At 47.0% G+C, this 18,999-nt stretch overlaps 1 protein-coding gene across 1 annotated transcript in view; it reads left to right on the plus strand.

The window, feature by feature from the left end:
- Window positions 1-733: 733 nt before the first annotated feature.
- The window catches only part of washc3 (WASH complex subunit 3), a 36,335-nt gene continuing 18,069 nt past the window's right edge, over window positions 734-18,999 (plus strand). The window contains exons 1-4 of the mRNA XM_070900123.1: window positions 734-817; window positions 1,709-1,807; window positions 4,222-4,287; window positions 17,943-18,062. Coding sequence (XP_070756224.1) covers window positions 767-817; window positions 1,709-1,807; window positions 4,222-4,287; window positions 17,943-18,062 — 336 coding nt within the window. The 5' untranslated portion in view covers window positions 734-766. The remainder of the gene's footprint in view (window positions 818-1,708; window positions 1,808-4,221; window positions 4,288-17,942; window positions 18,063-18,999) is intronic.

Consider the following 18,999-nt stretch of genomic DNA (forward strand, 5'->3'; position numbering starts at 1 on the left):
CATGGTGATTGTTCACTATCATTGATTATTCACTGATTGTTCACTATCACTGATTATTTACTATGATTGTTCACTGTAATTGTTCTCTATCGCCGATTATTCACTGATTGTTCACTATCACCGATTATTCACTGATTGTTCACGATCCGATTGTTCACTCTGATTGTTCACTATCACTGATTATTCACTCTGATTGTTCACTATCACTGATTGATCACTATCATCGATTATTCATGGTGATTGTTCACTATCATTGATTATTCACTGATTGTTCACTATCACTGATTATTTACTATGATTGTTCACTGTAATTGTTCACTATCACCGATTATTCACTGATTGTTCACTATCACCGATTATTCACTGATTGTTCACGATCCGATTGTTCACTCTGATTGTTCACTATCACTGATTATTCACTCTGATTGTTCACTATCACTGATTGATCACTATCATCGATTATTCAGTCTGATTGTTCACTATCTGATTATTTACTGTGATTGTTCACTATCACCGATTATTCAGTCTGATTGTTCACTATCACTGATTATTTACTGTGACTGTTTACTATCGCTGATTATTCACTGTGATTGTTCACTATCACCGACTATTCACTATGTTTAGTCACTATGTTTGTTCACTATCACTGATTATTCATTATATGATTGTTCACTATGACTGGTTGCTATGGGGTTGCCAATCGCCCTATTTCCGGGTCAGAGGGCGGGCGTTGCCATCAGGCGCCGCGCGGTTTCCGGTGTGAGCGATGGACGCGGACGGGCTGCCGTTGGTGGGCTCCGGGATCGACCTGACCCGGGTGAGGGAGGGAGTGGGTGAGGCGGCCGGCCGGCCGGCGGGGTGAGCGGGGGGCTGGGTGTGAGGGCCCGGCGAGGGGCAGAGCTGGGGCCCCGGGGCTTGAGGAGCCTGAGCGGCCGCTCCTGGTCCTTCAGTGATTGAACACGGCGCTGTCCGTAGTGGTCCCTGAACCCCCAATCTCTGCCGTGTTACCTCTAACCCCTACCCTGTCACCTCTAGCCCCTACCTGTCACCTCTAACCCCTACCCTGTCACCTCCAGCCCCTACCCTGCCACCTCCAACTCCCTACCTGTCACCTCCAACCCCTACATGTCACCTCCAACCCCTACATGTCACCTCTAACCCCTACCTGTCACCTCTAACCCCTACCTGTCACCTCTAACCCTCTAACCCTGTCACCTCTAACCCTGTCACCTCTAACCCTGTCACCTCTAACCCTGTCACCTCTAACCCGAAACCCAAACACTAACCCTTAGCCCCCAAGTCACAGCCCCAAACCCTAACATTAATCCCAATCCCTAGCCTCTAACCCTTAACCCCAACCACTAACCTTAACCTCTAACCCTTAACCCCAATTACTAACTCTAAATCGTGCAGTGTCAATCATCGCTCACTATGACATTGGTGATAATGCAGGTTGGCCCTGTGATCAATAGCGCTCGGTTATTTTGCAGGGTGGGTTGTTTAATTTGGGGATGTTACTTTTTTGGTGCGGCTGTTGGACTGTGCTTTCAGAACCACCCCGAATCTCCCATCATCTTCCTTCCCTCATCTGCGCCTCTAACTGTGAAACATTTTGGCTTTTTGTTTGTCAAGTTATACTACAAAGTCTCCTGAATTGTCTTCCCATGATTGGCAAACTGTTAGATTAATCTTGGATTGTTCACTGCAGGTTCCAGCCATCCAGCAGAAGCGGACTGTGGCATTCCTCAACCAGTTTATTGCACACACTGTCCGGTTTTTGAATCGGTTTTCAACAGTTTGTGAAGAGGTACTGAATAAAATTCCTCCTACTTTGCTTCTGATACGTTGGCCACTAACTGTAGATGCTTTTCCTGTCTGCTGCCTAGTGTATAATTTGCATATTTGACAGAACGATGTAACACAGTATACCTGAATGATATTTCTACCTTCAGTTTTTTTTTAAGTACGTGGCAAAGTTGACCACAGGGGTCTAATAATTTGAGTTTAGGCTGCGTGCTCTTGGGCCTCCTCAGTTTTCGGGCTCGATATTCAGATTGCGGCATTGGCTCCCCTCAGTTTTGACAGTAAGCCTGTGCCACCTACAGCTGCACATCGGGCTCCCGTTCATCTGTGACTATCTCTATCTGTAAATCTTTGGTCTGACTTAGAATTTATCAACAAGTGAAGCAACAGCACTGAAAACGAGTCAACCTGTTGCACCTAGCCTTTGCACCATCGGCTAGTGTCTCACCTCCTGACTCCCCAAAGTCTTTCCACCATCTACAAGGCACAAGTCAGGAGTGTGATGGAATACTCCTCACTTGCCTGGATGAGTGCAGCTCCAACAACACTCAAGAAGCTCGACACCATCCAGGACAAAGCAGCCCACTTGATCGGCATCCCATCCACCTCCTTCAACATTCACTCCCTCCACCACCGGCGCACCGTGGCTGCAGTGTGCACCATCTACAAGATGCACTGCAGCAACTCGCCAAGGCTTCTTCGGCAGCACCTCCCAAACCCGCGACCTCTACCAGCTAGAAGGACAAGGGCAGCAGGCACATGGCAACACCACCACCTCCACGTTCCCCTCCAAGTCACGCACCATCCTGACTTGGAAATATGTCGCCGTTCCTTCATAGTCGCTGGGTCAATATCCTGGAACTCCCTCCCTAACAGCACTGTGGGAGCACCTTCACCACACGGTTCAAGAAGGGGGCTCACACCACCTTCTCAAGGGCAATTAGGAATGGGCAATAAATGCTGGCTTTGCTAGCGACACCCACATCTCATGAACTAATTAAAAAACAAAGCGAATGGGGAATAAAATGCTGTTAGGATTGAGTTGGCTGGGCCTTGTGGGCTGGATTGACAGGGTTCAGGTGGAAATTTAAAACACTAGCGTGTCGGTCAGGTTCTGTGAGTAGCACTGTTGCCCAGTCAGAAGGTTGTGATTTGGACTTGAACACACAATCCAGGCTGATGCTACAGTGCAGTGCAGATTGTACCCCTCTAGTCCGGGACTCTCCAATCCGGAAACATCTGTGTGGTTCGGCATCAGTCCCGCCGTGGGTGGCGTCCCGGTTTCCCGAGCTTCCTGGCTCTCATTGTGCAGTGAGGTCAGCGGGCTGGGCAAGGGAAGGGCAGGCGGCTGACTGAGGCGCCGTAGCTGGGGTGTGCGTGTGGTGATTGGCTGGGAGTGGCTGTCATTCAGTGAATGTGTGCGGCGATTGGCTGGAGCGGCAGTCAATGTGTGCGAGGGTGCTGAGGGAGCCGCCCACAGGCTGCCAGCACGCACGAACCTGGGCGCTTTCGACAGGCACCGGTAAGATTGACCTCCCATGGTTCGGAAAATACTCTGTTCCGGCACCAGTGAGGTCCCGAGGGTGCCGGACCAGAGAGGTCCAACCTGTACTAAGGGAGTGCTGAACACTCAGACTTCCCATCCTTTGGATACGGTGTTAAACCACGGCCCTGTCTGCCTGACCAGGTGGATGTTGAAGATCTCACGGCACTATTTTGACACCGGGGTGTTTTGGTTTCCTGGTCAAAAACATAGCCCTCTTTCCCTCTCCCTGCTCCCCGATCACTCAAACTGATTGGCTGGCCCTGTCCTTATAGTGTTGTTTTCTTGTATGCAACTGGATGAAAATAGCTGTCCTATTAGCCTATACATTAGTTACTGCATTTCCAAAAGTAGTTTATTGATTGTTACGAACTTTGCGATGTTTGAGAGGCGCAATGAAGTAGAATCATAGATTCGGCCCATCGTGTCCGTGCCGGCCGACCAAGAGCTACCCAGCTTAATCCCACTTTCCAGCTCTTGGTCCGTAGCCCTGTAGGTTACGGCAATTCAAGTGCACATCCAAGTACTTTCAGGCAGTGAGTTCCAGATCCCCACCACATTCTGGGTGGAAAAAAACTCCCCTCTAATTCTTCTACCAATTACTTTAAATCTATGCCCCCTGGTTATTGAACTCTGCTAAGGGAAATAGATCCTTCCTGTCCACTCTATCTAGGCCCCTCATAATTGGATACACCCTCAGCCTCCTCTGTTCCAAAGAAAACAACCCCAGCTTATCTAATCTTTCCTCATAGCTCAAATTCTCCAGTGTTAAGCAAATGTCAGTGCAATATGATCATATGTAAAACCCACTGTATCCTGTGTATGTTTTGCAAATTTGTATTTATATGCAAAGATGATTATTTTTTCTCTTTCAGAAACTGGCTAATCTTTCTCTTCGTATCCAGCAAATTGAAACAACTCTCAATATTCTGGAGGCAAAGGTGAGCAGAGATTGACTGTGGCTGCGAGGGCTCTCAGCATTTCACCTCATGTGCCGTATAACCAGCGTATAGTGACAGCAGACAGGGTTGTGTGTTGTAAAAACTGCCTGTCCTTCATGTCACTGTGCAGTGGGACGTGAAACGTAGAATGTTGGTAACAGATCGGTGAATGAAGGCAAAAACGCTTGTGCTGACAGAGTTAGTCTCATGACATCTGTCTGCATCGCTTGTTTGTAACTAACCCCATTTTGCTCCAAGTGGTTTTGAAAATATCTGTGGCGTTTCAAATTTGTCTGACATTTACTAGTGGCTTTTTCTAGGGTTGTTGCAAAGTAACAGGCCATTCGGCCCAACGGGTCCGTGCCGGTGTTTATGCTTCACAGGAGCCTCCTCCCACCTCTCTTCATCTTATCCCATCAATATAGCCTTCTATTTCTTTCTCTCTCATGTGTTAATCTAGCTTACCCTTAACTGCATCTATACTATTCGTCTCAACCACTCCTTTCATTCATCATCGGGCTAGATTAGGTTGCTCCAGTCGTTTAATATTGGCTCAGATTTTTGTGAAGCTAACGTTTCAGGCTCAGGCCTGTTCATAGGATTACATTGGATATACGAAAGAAAGAAAGACTTGCATTTATATAGCACCGTTCACGACCACCAGACGACTCAAAGCGCTTTACAGCCAATTAAGTACTTTTAAAGTGTAGTCACTGTTGTAATGTAGGAAACGTGGCAGCCAATTTGCTCATAAGCAAGTTCTCACAATGTGATAATGACCAGATATGTTGATTGAGGGATAAATATTAGCCAGGACACCAGGGATAACGCCCCTGCTCTTCTTCGAAATATGGCCGTGGGACTTTTTATGTCCACTTGAAAGAGCATAGGACACCTCGGTTTAACTTCTCATCCAAAACACGGCACCTCCGACAGTGCGACACTCCTTCAGTACTGCCCCTCTGACAGTGCGGCACTCCTTCAGTACTGCCCCTCCGACAGTGCGGCGCTCCCTTAGCACTGCAATGGAGTGTCAGCCTATATATTTTTTTGTGCTCAAATCCATTGAGTGGGACTTGAACCCACAACCTTCTGACTCCGAGGTGAGAGTGCTGCCCACTGAGCCACAGCTGACACCTGATATGGCATAGAAACAGGCCATTCAGTCCAACCAGTCCATGCCAGCGTTTATGCTCCACTCGAGCCTCCTCCCGTCTTTCCTCATCTAAATCTATCAGAATAACCCTCTGTTCCCTTCCACATTCTCACCACTCTCTGGGTAAAGAAGTTTCTCCTGAATTCCCTAATGGATTTATCAATGATTATCTTATATTGATGGCCCAGAGTTTTCTTATTTCTTATGTTCTTATCGTGGCTAATGATGACTAACAGTCATGTGAAGCACTGTAAACTGCTTTCCATATTTGACTGCAGCTTGTAAAGGGATCCTGGCTGGCCCCTCATTTTCTATCCTCCATAAACTTGAGTTCAACTAAAACTCTGCTGCCAGTGCCTTTACTCTCTCCAAGTCCGGTTCATCCATCACCCCTGTGCTCGCTGTCCTATATTGGCTCCCGGTTAAACAACGCCTCGATTTTAAAATGATAATTTTTGTTTTTAATTCCCTCCGTGGTCTCGGCCCTTCCTATCTCTGTAACCTACAACCATACGAGATCTCTGCGCTCCTCTAATTCTGGCCTCTTGAGCATCCCCGATTTCAATCGCTCTGCCATTGGTGGCCATGCCTTCAGCTGCCTGGGCCTTAAGCTCTGGAACTCCCTCGCTAAACCTCTCCGTCTCATTATCTCTCTTTCCTCCAAAGACGCTTCTTAAAACCGACCTCTTTGACCAAGTGTTTGGTCTTCTACCCTAAGGTCTCCTTATGCGGCTCAGTGCCAAATTCTGTTTGATAACGCTCCTGTGAAGCGCCCTGGGACGTTTTACTATGTTAAAGGCGCTATATAAATGCGCAGTGTTGTTGATTTCATTATTCTTGGTGTTTTGGCACTTGGGTCTCTGGCACTCCAGCTGTTACATACAAACGTCCAAGTTTGTGTGTTACACTTTCCTTAAAAAGGACACAAGAAAGCCGATAATTTCTAATATATGCAGAAACTTCGGCACCTGCAGAACACGCCTTCTAGTTGAATTCCGGAAGTGTATTTTAAAATTATATTTTAAAGACTGCCATTCTGACCTTTCATGGAGCTGAGGAGCTGCTACTCCATCAGCCTATAACTGATCTGAGGAAAATACAGCAATTACTTGCTAAAGGTGAAAATAGAACATCTAGAAACCAAAAATATAATAATGAATAGTCAGCATGGATTTCAAAAGAGAAATCTTGTTTGAAGAGGTAACAGCGAGATTAGACAAGGGTAATGCAGTTGATGTAATTTATCTAGATTTTCAAAAGGCCTTCGATACGGCATCCCATAATAGACTGATGGAACAAGGTCAGAGAATGCGGCGTTAAGGGACAAGTAGCAGAATAGATGGCTAGCTGGCTATCTGTTTCTGGGAGCTTGCTGTGTGCAAATTGGCTACCGTGTTTTCTACATTACAACAGTGGCTACAATTCAATAATACTTCATTGTCTGTAAAGCGCTTAGGAGCATCCTGAGGTTCTGAAAGGCACTAAATTAATGCAAATTTTTTTCTTGAAAATAAACTTTTTCTATCTGTCTCATCTCTTTCTCTTAATTTCCTCTTTCGTTCCCTCCCTTTATTTCGCTTTCTGTACATGATTTGACATTAAATTCAGTATTCTAACTGACACTTCCTGGTTTAGGCTCTGCGCTGCTCTTTAACGATTCTTCAGTCTGATTGGTTAAGAAGATGCGCGGTTGCTTGCCCGGTTCTCACAGATCCAAGTTGCCCAGTAGAGGGCGCCGCAACGAAATGGCTGTGCAAGTTCCAATGTAAAATCCCAGAGAAAGTATGTGGGCGAGAGCAAGTGTAATGAGCAGCTGGCACTGTCCGTTCAGCGCTGACTGCAAATCCGGCCCATTGCTAAGCCCAGAAGGTGGTCAAGTGCCCAGTAGAAAGATGAGATGCTGTTCCTTGAGCTTTTAACATTGATTTTTAGAGGTTGTAGCACTGCCTCAGGAATGGCAGGTTTTACCCATCGAGTTCAGTAGACTGGGAGGTTACAGCATCACCAACTCATAATTATATTGAAATAAAAACAGAAAATGCTGGAAATACTCAGCAGATCAGGCAGAATCTGTGGACAGAGGAACAGAGTTAATGTTACAGGCCAGTGACCTTCAGTACAGGAAAAATTAGAGATGTAACAGGTTTTATGCAAGTGCAGAAGCAGGGGAGGGGAGGATAGAAAGAACAAAAGGGAAACAGAAGTCTGTGATGGGGTTGGAGGCGGGAGAGATTAAATGACAAAAGGAATGATAGTGCGAGGCAAAAGCAGATGCTAATGCGACAAGTAAAGATACAAGATGGGTCTGGAATAGGTGTAAATGGAAATGGCAGAATCATCAACGGCTGCTGTCCAGAAAAATGGGAGCAGAGGCTTTGATCTGAAATGGTTGATTCAGGTACGTGACGTTAAGGTGGCTAGACTACATAGATAGATAATGGTATTTTGAAGCCTGGTTACCGTTTTATTTTTCCCTAAAAAGGGAGCATCGCCCTCCACATCTATTCCAAAATAGTTAAACGATTTGCTGTATGTTTCTGTCAATTCATTAAAATGTGCTTTCTTTGAAATGATGCCACTGACCTTATTTGGTTTGGAAGGTTTACTGACTAAGGAGGGAGCATGACTTATCATTTGTACCTGAATAGTTTTTGGCAGCCATGTCATGTAGTAATCGCTCCATTTCCCTCCATGCCGTCAGCGCTTAGAGTTTTAAACTAGCAAATTGCCAATGGCATTACCCTGAGTCAGCTGAAGTTGTTTTCTGTACAAGATGGGAAAGAAAACTTCAGGAACTCCCTCCACAGAGCCGCCTAATGGCAACAAGCTGCACTACATCATGACTGTTGACTTGGCAAACTTGAATGGGAAATGATGACATAGCAATTTACAATGGTAACTGTTGATAGTAAAGTATGACCAAACATCAGGACGACGGTAAGGCTTGTGTCGAGTGGCTTGGCGATGACACTCGCGCCTCTGAATCCAGACTGTGGGTTGAAGTCACACGCGAGGGACTGGAGCATGCAATCGAAGCTGACGCTTCGGTGCAATACTGAGGCAGCACTGCACTGTCGGAGCGGACATATTTTGGATGAGACTTTAAGTTGAGACCTCATCTGTCTGATCAGGTGTAAAAGATCCCATGGTACTGTTTGAGTTCTCCCAGTGCCCTGGCCAACTTTTTAATCCGTCAATCAATGTCCCAAAGACAGATTATTGTGTCATTTATCTCATTGCTGTTTGTGGGAGCTTGCTGTGTGAATATTGGCTGCCACATATCCTACATTACAACAGTGATGACACTTCAAAAGTACTCCCTTGAAGCATCCGCAAGACAAAGGTTCTCTACCAACCTGACCCCGCCACACAGCACTGCCCCCCCTCGATTATCAAAATCCACGACGAGGCCTTGGACAACGTGGACCATTTTCTATACTTCGGGAGCCTACTGTCAGCAAGAGCAGACATTGACGAGGTCCAACACTGCCTTCGGTGGACCAGCGCAGCCTTCGGTCGCCTGAGGAAGAGAGTGTTTGAAGACCAGTCCCTCAAATCTAGCACCATGCTTATGGTCTGCAGGGCAGTAGTGATACCCGCCCTTCTATATGGCTCAGAGACATGGACTATGTACAGCAGACATCTCAAAATGCTGGAGAGGTACCACCAGCGCTGCCTCCGCAAGATCCTGCAAATCCATTAGCAGGATAGACGCACCAACGTCAGTGTTCTCGCTCAGGCCAACATCGAAGCATTGACCACGCTCGATCAGCTCCGTTGGGCAGGCCACATTGCCCGACATGAGACTCCCAAAGTAAGTGCTCTACGCGGAGCTTCGATACGGCAAGCGAGCCTCAGGTGGGAAGAGGAAACGCTTCAAGGACACCCTCAAAGCCTCCTTGATAAAAAGTGCAACATCCTCACCGACTCGGAATCCCTGGCCCACGACCGTCCAAAATGGAGGCGCTGAGCACTTCGAATTCCATCGCCGAGAACAAGCAGAAACCAAGCGTAGACAGCGGAAGGAGCATGCGGCAAACCCAGGCTCCCCCACCCACCCATTCCTTCAACCACCGTCTGCCCCACCTGCGACAGAGACTGTAGGTCCCACATTGGTCTCGTCAGTCACCTGAGAACTCACTTTTAGCATGGAAGCAAGTCATCCTTGACTCCGAGGGACTGCCTATGATGATGATTCCCTTGAAGCACTTTGGGACGTTCTGAGGATGTGATAGGTGCAATATAAATGCAAGTGCATTTCTGGTTTCCATATTATAACAAGGACGTCGAGGCACTGGAGAAAATACAACAAAGATTTACTAGAATAATACTAGAACCGAGAGGTTATAACCAGCAGGAAAGACTGCACAGGCTTGGGCTCTTGTCTCTAGAACAGAGAAGACTGAGTGGCGACCCAAATAGAGGTAATTAAAATTATAAAAGAGTTCGATAGGGTTGACGTAGAGATGATGTTTCCACTTGGGGAGACCTGAACTAGGGGCCATAAATATAAGATAGTCACGAATAAATCTGATAGTGAATTTACCCAGAGAGTGGTGAGAATGTGGAACTCGCTACCACAGCGAGTGGTTGACGCGAATAGTATCGATGCATTTAAGGGGACACCTAGATGAGTGATAAAGGAATAGAAGGATATGTTGATGAGGTTAAATGAAGTGGGGTGGGAGGAGGTTGGTGTGGAGCATGAACACTGGCACGGACCCATTGGGCCAAATGACCTGTATGTGTGCTTGTACATACTTTGTAGTAGTTTGTAAGTCTTTTGCTGGACAGGGAGTTATGTTGTACACAGGATTTTAATATATAGGAGAAAATATTCCAAAAAAATTAACAAAATGGATAGTAATTGTAAATGGGCAGAAAAAGGATATTGTAACTCATTACTGTTCTTGTCAACTGTGTAATTGTTGAAAGAGTAATGATGCTCGAGACTTGTAATAGTTTATGATGAAACACCAGTGGACTCGAGCAGTCCCCTAGACAGCAGTGTTGCCATCTGTCGATGGAAAAACTTCACTCATTTAAAAGAAGCCAGCCAGACGGAATTATGATAGTCAAGCTGCAAAATTAATATAAACATTACACACTGGAATGTTGAAGCAAAATGAATTTGTAGCATGTGGGAAAACCTGCTTTTCTTTCTTTGTGTTTCTGTCTCTCTCTCTCTCTCTCTCTCTCTGCCCCCCTCTCACTCTCTGCCCCCCTCTCCCTCCCCCTCTCCGCTGTCCCCCGCCACCCGCTGTCCCTCCCTCTCTCTATGTCCCCTTCTCTCTCTCTCTCTCTCTCTCTCTCTCTCTCTCTCTCTCTCTCTCTCTCTTTCTGTTCGCTCTCGCTCTCGCTCTCGCTCTCGCTCTCGCTCTCGCTCTCGCTCTCGCTCTCGCTCTCGCTCTCTCTCTCCCTCTCTCTCCCTCTCTGTCCGTCTGTCTGTCTGTCCGTCTCTCTCTCTCTCTCTCTCTCTCTCTCTCCGTCTCTCTCTCTCTCTCTCTCTCTCTCTCTCTCTGTCCGTCTCTCTCTGTCCGTCTCTCTCTGTCCGTCTCTCTCTGTCCGTCTCTCTCTGTCCGTCTCTCTCTGTCCGTCTCTCTCTGTCCGTCTCTCTCTCTCTGTCCGTCTCTCTCTCTCTGTCCGTCTCTCTCTCTGTCCGTCTCTCTCTCTCTGTCCGTCTCTCTCTCTCTGTCCGTCTCTCTCTCTCTGTCCGTCTCTCTCTCTCTCTGTCCGTCTCTCTCTCTCTGTCCGTCTCTCTCTCTCTGTCCGTCTCTCTCTCTCTGTCCGTCTCTCTCTCTGTCCGTCTCTCTCTCTCTGTCCGTCTCTCTCTCTCTCTGTCCGTCTCTCTCTCTCTCTCTGTCCGTCTCTCTCTCTCTCTCTCTCTCTCTCTGTCCGTCTCTCTCTCTCTCTCTCTCTGTCCGTCTCTCTCTCTCTCTCTCTGTCCGTCTCTCTCTCTGTGTCCGTCTCTCTCTCTCTCTCTCTCTCTCTCTCTCTGTCCGTCTCTCTCTCTCTCTCTCTGTCCGTCTCTCTCTCTCTCTGTCCGTCTCTCTCTCTCTCTGTCCGTCTCTCTCTCTCTCTCTCTCTCTGTCCGTCTCTCTCTCTCTCTCTCTCTGTCCGTCCGTCTCTCTCTCTCTCTGTCCGTCTCTCTCTCTCTTTCTCTCTCTGTCCGTCTCTCTCTCTCTCTCTCTCTCTGTCCGTCCCCCCGCTCTCTGTCCGTCCCCCGTTCACTCACTCTCCCACCGTTTCTCTCTGTCTCTCTCTGTCTCGTGCTCACTCCTCTCTGTCTCGTGCTCACTCCTCTCTCCCCCGCGCTCCCTCTGCCTCTCCCTCCCACCCCCTCGCTCTCCCTTCCACCCCCCCCTGCTCTCCCTTCGGCCCCGCTCTCCCTTCCGCCCCCCCCCACTCTCCCTTCGCCCCCCCCCCTCGCTCTCCCTTCGCCCCCCCCCCTCGCTCTCCCTTCGCCCCCTCTCCTCCGCCCCCCCACCCTCTCTGCCTCCAAAGCAGCAGAATGTTTAAGTTGTACTTTCCTTTTAATGAAGGTTGTGGCTGCATTGAAGTGGTTTTACAATAATGATTTCTGCAGCTTGCAAAATTGAGATTTTGAAAGATTGTGGGAAAATAAATGAGCCGGTTCCTGCTAAAAGAAAAGAGAGAAAAAAATGTATTTAAACCAGCAGGTTGCCTCATTAAGTTCTTGAAGTTGGATTTGGGAAACTTTTGTCAACCCACAACCAAGTGGCACAATTATAACCTGAGTGTGTTAATGGGAAATAGAAATTTAGACAGTGGTTCTATTTAAGCAAGAATTGTCAAACAGATTGCAGGAAGGGTGTGTGGGAACAGAAACCCTGGCAGGTTTTTAAAGAGGCCGGTTGAATTCCCGTTGGGGAAAATGATATCAGACTATTAATTCTGGAATCATGTTCAGGAAGCTGATGGGTGGTTTGGAAGAGCAGTCTTGACTAATCGCTGTTGTTCTGCCCAAAACATGATGAAGTATAATGTACATTGGGATTTGAAGGCTTGAATTACTGTCACATTTTGGCTACAGTTTTGGTCCCAGTCTTCCTCATTTTAAGAACATAAGAAATAAAAGCAAGGATCAGGCCATTCGGCCCTGAGAGCCTGCTCCGCCATTCAATAAGATCATGGCTAATCGTTCACTTCAGTACCCCTTCCCTGTTTTCTCTCCATACCCCTTGATCCCTTTAGCCGTAAGGGCCATATCTAACTCTCTTTTGAATATATCCAATGAGCTGCCATCAACAACTCTCTGCGGTAGGGAATTCCACAAGCTAGCAACTCTCTGAGTGAAGAAGTTCCTCCTCATCTCAGTCCTAAATGGCTTACCCCTTATCCTTAGACTATGTCCCCTGGTTCTGAACTTCCCCATCATCGGGTACATTCTTCCTGCATCTAACCTGTCCAGTCCCGTCAGAATTTTGTGTGTTTCTATGAGATCCCCTCTCATCCTTCTAAACTCCAGTGAATACAGACCCAGCTGATCCAGTCTCTCCTCATATGTCAGTCCTGCCATCCCGGGAATCAGTCTGGTGAACCTTCGCTGCACTCCCTCAATAGCAAGAACGTCCTTCCTTAGATTAGGAGACCAAAACTGAACGCAATATTCCAGGTGAGGCCTCAGCAAGGTATTAAACTCAATTCCTTCATCTAACTCATTAATGTATATTGTAAATAGCTGGGGTCCCAGCGCTGAGCCCTGCGGCACCCCACTAGTCACTGCCTGCCATTCTGAAAAGGACCCGTTTATCCCAACTCTCTGCTTTCTGTCTGCCAACCAGTTCTCTATCCACGTCAGTACATTACCCCCAATACCATGTGCTTTAATTTTGCACACCAATCTCTTGTGTGGGACCTTGTCAAAAGCCTTTTGAAAGTCCAAATACACCAGATCCACTGGTTCTCCCTTGACCACCCTACCAGTTACATCCTCAAAAAATTCTAGAAGATTTGTCAAGCATGATTTCCCTTTCATAAATCCATGCTGACTTGGACCGATCATGTCACTGCTTTCTAAATGCGCTGCTATTTCATCTTTAATAATTGATTCCAACATTTTCCCCACTACTGATGTCAGGCTAACCGGTCTATAATTACCCGTTTTTTCTCTCCCTCCTTAAAAAGTGGTGTTACATTAGCTACCCTCCAGTCCATAGGAACTGATCCAGAGTCGATAGACTGTTGGAAAATGATCACCAATGCATCCACTATTTCTAGGGCCACTTCCTTAAGTACTCTGGAATGCTGACTATCAGGCCCCGGGGATTTATCGGCCTTCAAGCCCATCAATTTCCCTAACACAATTTCCCGCCTAATAAGGATTTCCTTCAGCTCCTTCTTCTCACTAGACCCTCGGTCCCGTAGTATTTCCGGAAGATTATTTGTGTCTTCCTTCGTGAAGACAGAACCAAAGTATTTGTTCAACTGGACTGTCATTTCTTTGTTCTCCATTATAAATTCATCTGAGCCTGACTGCAGGGGACCTACATTTGTCTTCACTGATCTTTTACTCTTCACTTATTTATAGAAGCTTTTGCAGTCAGTTTTTATGTTCCCAGCAAACTTCCTCGCATACTCTATTTTCCCCCTCCTAATTAAACCCTTTGTCCTCCTCTGCTGAATTATAAAATTCTCCCAGTCCTCAGGCTTGCTGCTTTTTCTGGCCAATTTATATGCCTCTTCCTTGGATATAACACTATCCTTAATTTCCCTTGTTAGCCACGGTTGAGCCACCTTCCCCGTTTTATTTTTACTCCAGACAGGGATGTACAATTGTTGAAGTTCATCCATGTGATCTTTAAATGTTTGTCATTGCCTATCCACCGTCAACCCTTTAAGTATCATTCGCCAGTCTATTCTAACCAATTCACGTCTCATACCATCGAAGTTACCTTTCCTTAAGTTGAGGACCCTAGTTTCTGAATTAACTGTGTCACTCTCCATCTTAATAAAGAATTCTACCATATTATGGTCACTCTTCCCCAAGGGGCCTTGCACAACAAGATTGCTAATTAGTCCTTTCTCATTACACATCACCCAGTCTAGGATGGCCAGCCCTCTCGTTGCTTCCTCAACATATTGGTCTGGAAAACCATCCTTAATACACTCCTGGAAATCCTCCCCCACCGCATTGCTACCAGTTTGGTGAGCCCAATCTATATGTAAATTAAAGTCGCCCATGATAACTGCTGTACCTTTGTTGCACGCATCCCTAATTTCTTGTTTGATGCTCTCCCAAACCTCACTACTACTGTTTGGTGGTCTGTACACAACTCCCAGTAGCGTTTTCTGCCCTTTGGTATTCCGTAGCTCCGTCCATACCGATTCCACATCATCCAAGCTAATGTCCTTCCTTACTATTACGTTAATTTCCTCTTTAACCAGCAATGCCACCCCACCTCCTTTTCCTTTCTGTCTATCCTTCCTGAATATTGAATACCCCTGGATATTGAGTTCCCAGCCTTGGTCACCCTGGAGCCATGTCTCCGTGATGCCAATTATATCATATTCGTTACTTGCTGCCTGCACAGTTAATTCATCCACCTTATTACGAATACTCCTCGCATTGAGGCACAGAGCCTTCAGGCTTGTCTTTTTAACACACTTTGCCCCTTTAGAATTTTGCTGTAATGTGGCCCTTTTTGCTTTTTGCCTTGGGTTTCTCTGCCCTCCACTTTTACTTTTCTTCTTTCTATCTTTTGCTTCAGCCCCCATTCTACTTCCCTCTGTCTCCCTGCATAGGTTCCCATCCCCCTGCCATATTAGTTTAACCCCTCCCCAACAGCACTAGCAAACACTTCCCCTAGGACATTGGTTTTGGTCCTGCCCAGATCCAGACCGTCCGGTTTGTACAGGTCCCACCTCACCCAGAACTGGTTCCAATGCCCCAGGAATTTGAATCCCTCCCTTCTGCACCCTCCTCATCTGAGCTATCCTGCTATTCCTACTCTGACTAGCACGTGGCACTGGTAGCAATCCTGAGATTACTACCTTTGAGGTCCTACTTTTTAATTTAGCTCCCAGCTCCCTAAATTCGTCTTGTGGTCGATTGATCATGGCTGATCATCAACCTCACCCTACTTTCCCGCCTTACCCCCATATCCCTTGATTCACCTCGAGTCCAAAAATCTAATTATCTCGGCCTTGAATATATTCAACAACTCCGTATCCATAGCCCTCTGGGGTAGAGAATTCCAAAGATTCACCACCATCTGAGTGAAGAAATCCCTCCTCATCCCAGTCCTAAATGGCCGACCCCTTATCCTGAGACTGTGACCCCTGGTTCTAGACTCTCCAGCCAGGGGAAACATACTCCCAGCATCTACATTGTCAATCCCCCTCTGAAAAAGAGCAGGGAAGATCTCCCAGTGTCCTGACCAATATTTATCCTTCAACTAACAGCACCAAAAATAGTTCAGTTGGTCATTTTTCTCATTGCTGCATGGCGGAGCTTGCTGTGCACAAATTGGCTGTTGCGTTTCCTACATTACAACAGTGACTACACTCCACTCAGTTAGTCAGTCACAGTCAGTCCCTCGGAATCGAGGAAGACTTGCTTCCACTCTTTAAAATGAGCAGTCCAATACGGGAACCACAGTCCCTGTCACAGGTCGGACAGATAGTCGTTGAGGGAAAGGGAGGGTGGGACTGGTTTACCGCACGCTCCTTCCGCTGCCTGCGCTTGATTTCTGCACGCTCTCGGCGACGAGACTCGAGGTGCTCAGCGCCCTCCCGGATGTACTTCTTCCACTTAGGGCGTTCTTTGGCCAGGGACTCCCAGATGTCAGTGGGGATGTTGCACTTTATCAGGGAGGCTTTGAGAGTGTCCTTGTAATGTTTCCTCTGCCCACCTTTGGCTCGTTTGCCGTGAAGGAGTTCCGAGTAGAGCGCTTGCTTTGGGAGTCTCGAGTTTGGCATGCGGACAATGTGGCCTGCCCAGCAGTACTGTGAAGCGCTTTGGTGAACTCCTGAGGTGGTGAAAGGTGCTATAGAAAAGCGAGCCTTTAAATATTTCTGTAGAAATGCTCCACAGATGGTTCTCGGACAGTAGGTTTTGTAAAGCAGAGCTGGTCTCCAGTGGTATTGGGTAATCCCTGCCACTGGACTAAGACCTAGCTCTGTCAAGGCCGTGTGGTGGCTGGTGTGCAACGGCCACCCCACATTAAAAAAAAATCCACGCACAGGCATCTTCCACCCTTCAGCATGTAGTTCAGGATCTGGATTATCAGGTCCTTCATTGAAACACCTGTGAACTCATCCTCGATACGAGGGACTGCCTATGATGATTGTAAAGCTCAGTCGGCCCTCCCAGTGATGGGCCTGTAAATCTCATAGTTAAGAGTGGCCTAACTCCAAGGTGAGAAATAACAGCAAATAACTGCGCATTTATTGACTGACCTGTGGAGCATACCAGCCAGCTATGAAGTTAATTTAAAAGCAAAACACTGCGGATGCTGGAAATCTGAAATAAAAACAAAAAACGCTGGAAACACACAGCAGGTCAGGCAGCATCTGTGGAGGGAGAAACAGAGTTAACGTTTCAGGTAGATGACCATATGGAACAGGTTTTAAGCAAGTTCAGAGGCAGTGAAAGCACGGGAGGGGAGGAAAGAATAAAAAGGAAGGTCTGTGATGGGGTGGAAGGCAGGAGAGATTAAATGACAACAGGGATGATGGATGTAAGACAAAAGGAGGTGGCAATGGGACAAATAAAGAAACTAAAGATGGGTCTAGAAGAGGTGTAAATGGGAATAGCAGAATTATTACCAGTAGTTGCTGTCTGAAATAATGGGAGCAGTGGCTATAATCTGAAATTGTTGAACTCGATGTTCATAGAAATTTACAGCACGGAAGGAGGGCGTTTTGGCCCATCGTGTCCGCACCGGCCGACAAAGAGCCACCCAGCCTAACCCCACTTTCCAGCTCTTGGTCCGTAGCCCTGTAGGTTACGGCACTTCAAGTGCACATCCAAGTACTTCTTAAATGTGACGAGGGTTACTGCCTCTACTGCCCTTTCAGGCAGTGAGTTCCAGACCCCATCACTTTCTAGGTGAAGAAATTTCTCCTCAAATCCCCTCTAAACCGCCTACCAATTACTTTAAATCTACGATGAATTGTGTTGTGAAGTTAATTTGATAGTTTGGCATGTTGCACTTTTCTCCAGCAGACAGTTGAGGGGCCTGAAGGGTCTTTTGAACGTTGGGTCACTGCAGTTCAGAATGGCATTGTTGAGCAAGATGGTCGCGGGATTCAAAGTCCTACCCCAGGGACTTGAGCACATAATCCAGGTTCACTCACCCAGGGCAGCGCTGAGGGAGTGCTGCACTGTCTTTCGGATGAAACGTTAAACTGGGGCCCCGTCCGCCCTCTCTGGTGGACGTAAAAGATGGGAAATGTGACTTGCAGCTTCATTAAGCTGGAGCGTGGCACGTGTTGGGAGTTTTACTCTAACTCTTTGTCTTTTTGTGGATTGCAGCTTTCTTCAATACCTGGTCTGGAAGACGTCAAGCTGGAGATGACAAGCCAGAGTCAGAATATTGCGAACGGTCCATCCTCTGTCACAGTGACAAACCAGCAGCAGCCGCCCCCTCCCGAGGTAAGGAATTGATTATTCATTGAACAAAGTAATGAACCAGAGGAGAAATTCTTTTTGTGCAGTGAGTTATGATCATTTGAACTGCCTGAAAGGGCGGTGAAAGCAGAGTCAATAGTAACTTTCAAAAGAGAATTGGATTTATTACCTGAAAAGGACTTATTTGCAGGGCTATGGGGAAAGAGCGGGGCTAATTGGATCGCTCTTTCAAAGAGCAGGCACAGGCATGATGGGCTGATTGGCCACCTCCTGTGCTGCCTGGTTCTACGAACGCACAAGGGATCATACAGTTCATGCCATGATCAGTTGAAGACATGATGGGCAGTTTGCAAAATATAGCTCAATCACATTGTTGGGTTAGTTGTCTAAAGTACAGCGGTCTCAAACAATAGCCAGGTAGGTAATTGAATAATGCATTTGGGGTTAATGGTTGGACTCCCGCATTAGTGGAATGCAAGCTTCAAGTGCAGCATGTTGCTGGCTTATAATGGCGCTGTTACAACTCACTCTCGGTGGCTGCAGTCTCCAAATGCACTGATTCCATATTGGAGAGTTGAAGCTGATTAAAATGCAAGCCTTCTATATTGTGCCAAGGGTGTCCAAGTTATGGCCTGCGGACCATTTGCAAATCCTAGTAATAAGCCCCATAAAGCCCATTTTATTTTGTTCCCTGGATATGGGAGACACTTTCAAAGTCAGCATTTCTTGCCATCCCTAATTGCCGAGAAGATGGTGGTGAGTCTTCTTGAACCGCTGCCGTCTGTGTGGCGATGTGTGTCGGGTAAAGAATTCCAATATTGATCCAGCAACAATGAAGGAGCGGCCTGATGTACGACCAAGTCAGGACTTTGTAAGGGAAGCCAATCCTTGCAGAGTAGCCAGCCTCCACCCTGCTCTTGCAGCGCTAGTGTTGGGCCAGTTAAGCTTGTGGTCATTGGTG

The sequence above is a fragment of the Pristiophorus japonicus genome, chromosome 15 (genome assembly GCF_044704955.1).
Source record: "Pristiophorus japonicus isolate sPriJap1 chromosome 15, sPriJap1.hap1, whole genome shotgun sequence".
In the NCBI taxonomy this organism is placed as follows: domain Eukaryota; kingdom Metazoa; phylum Chordata; class Chondrichthyes; family Pristiophoridae; genus Pristiophorus; species Pristiophorus japonicus.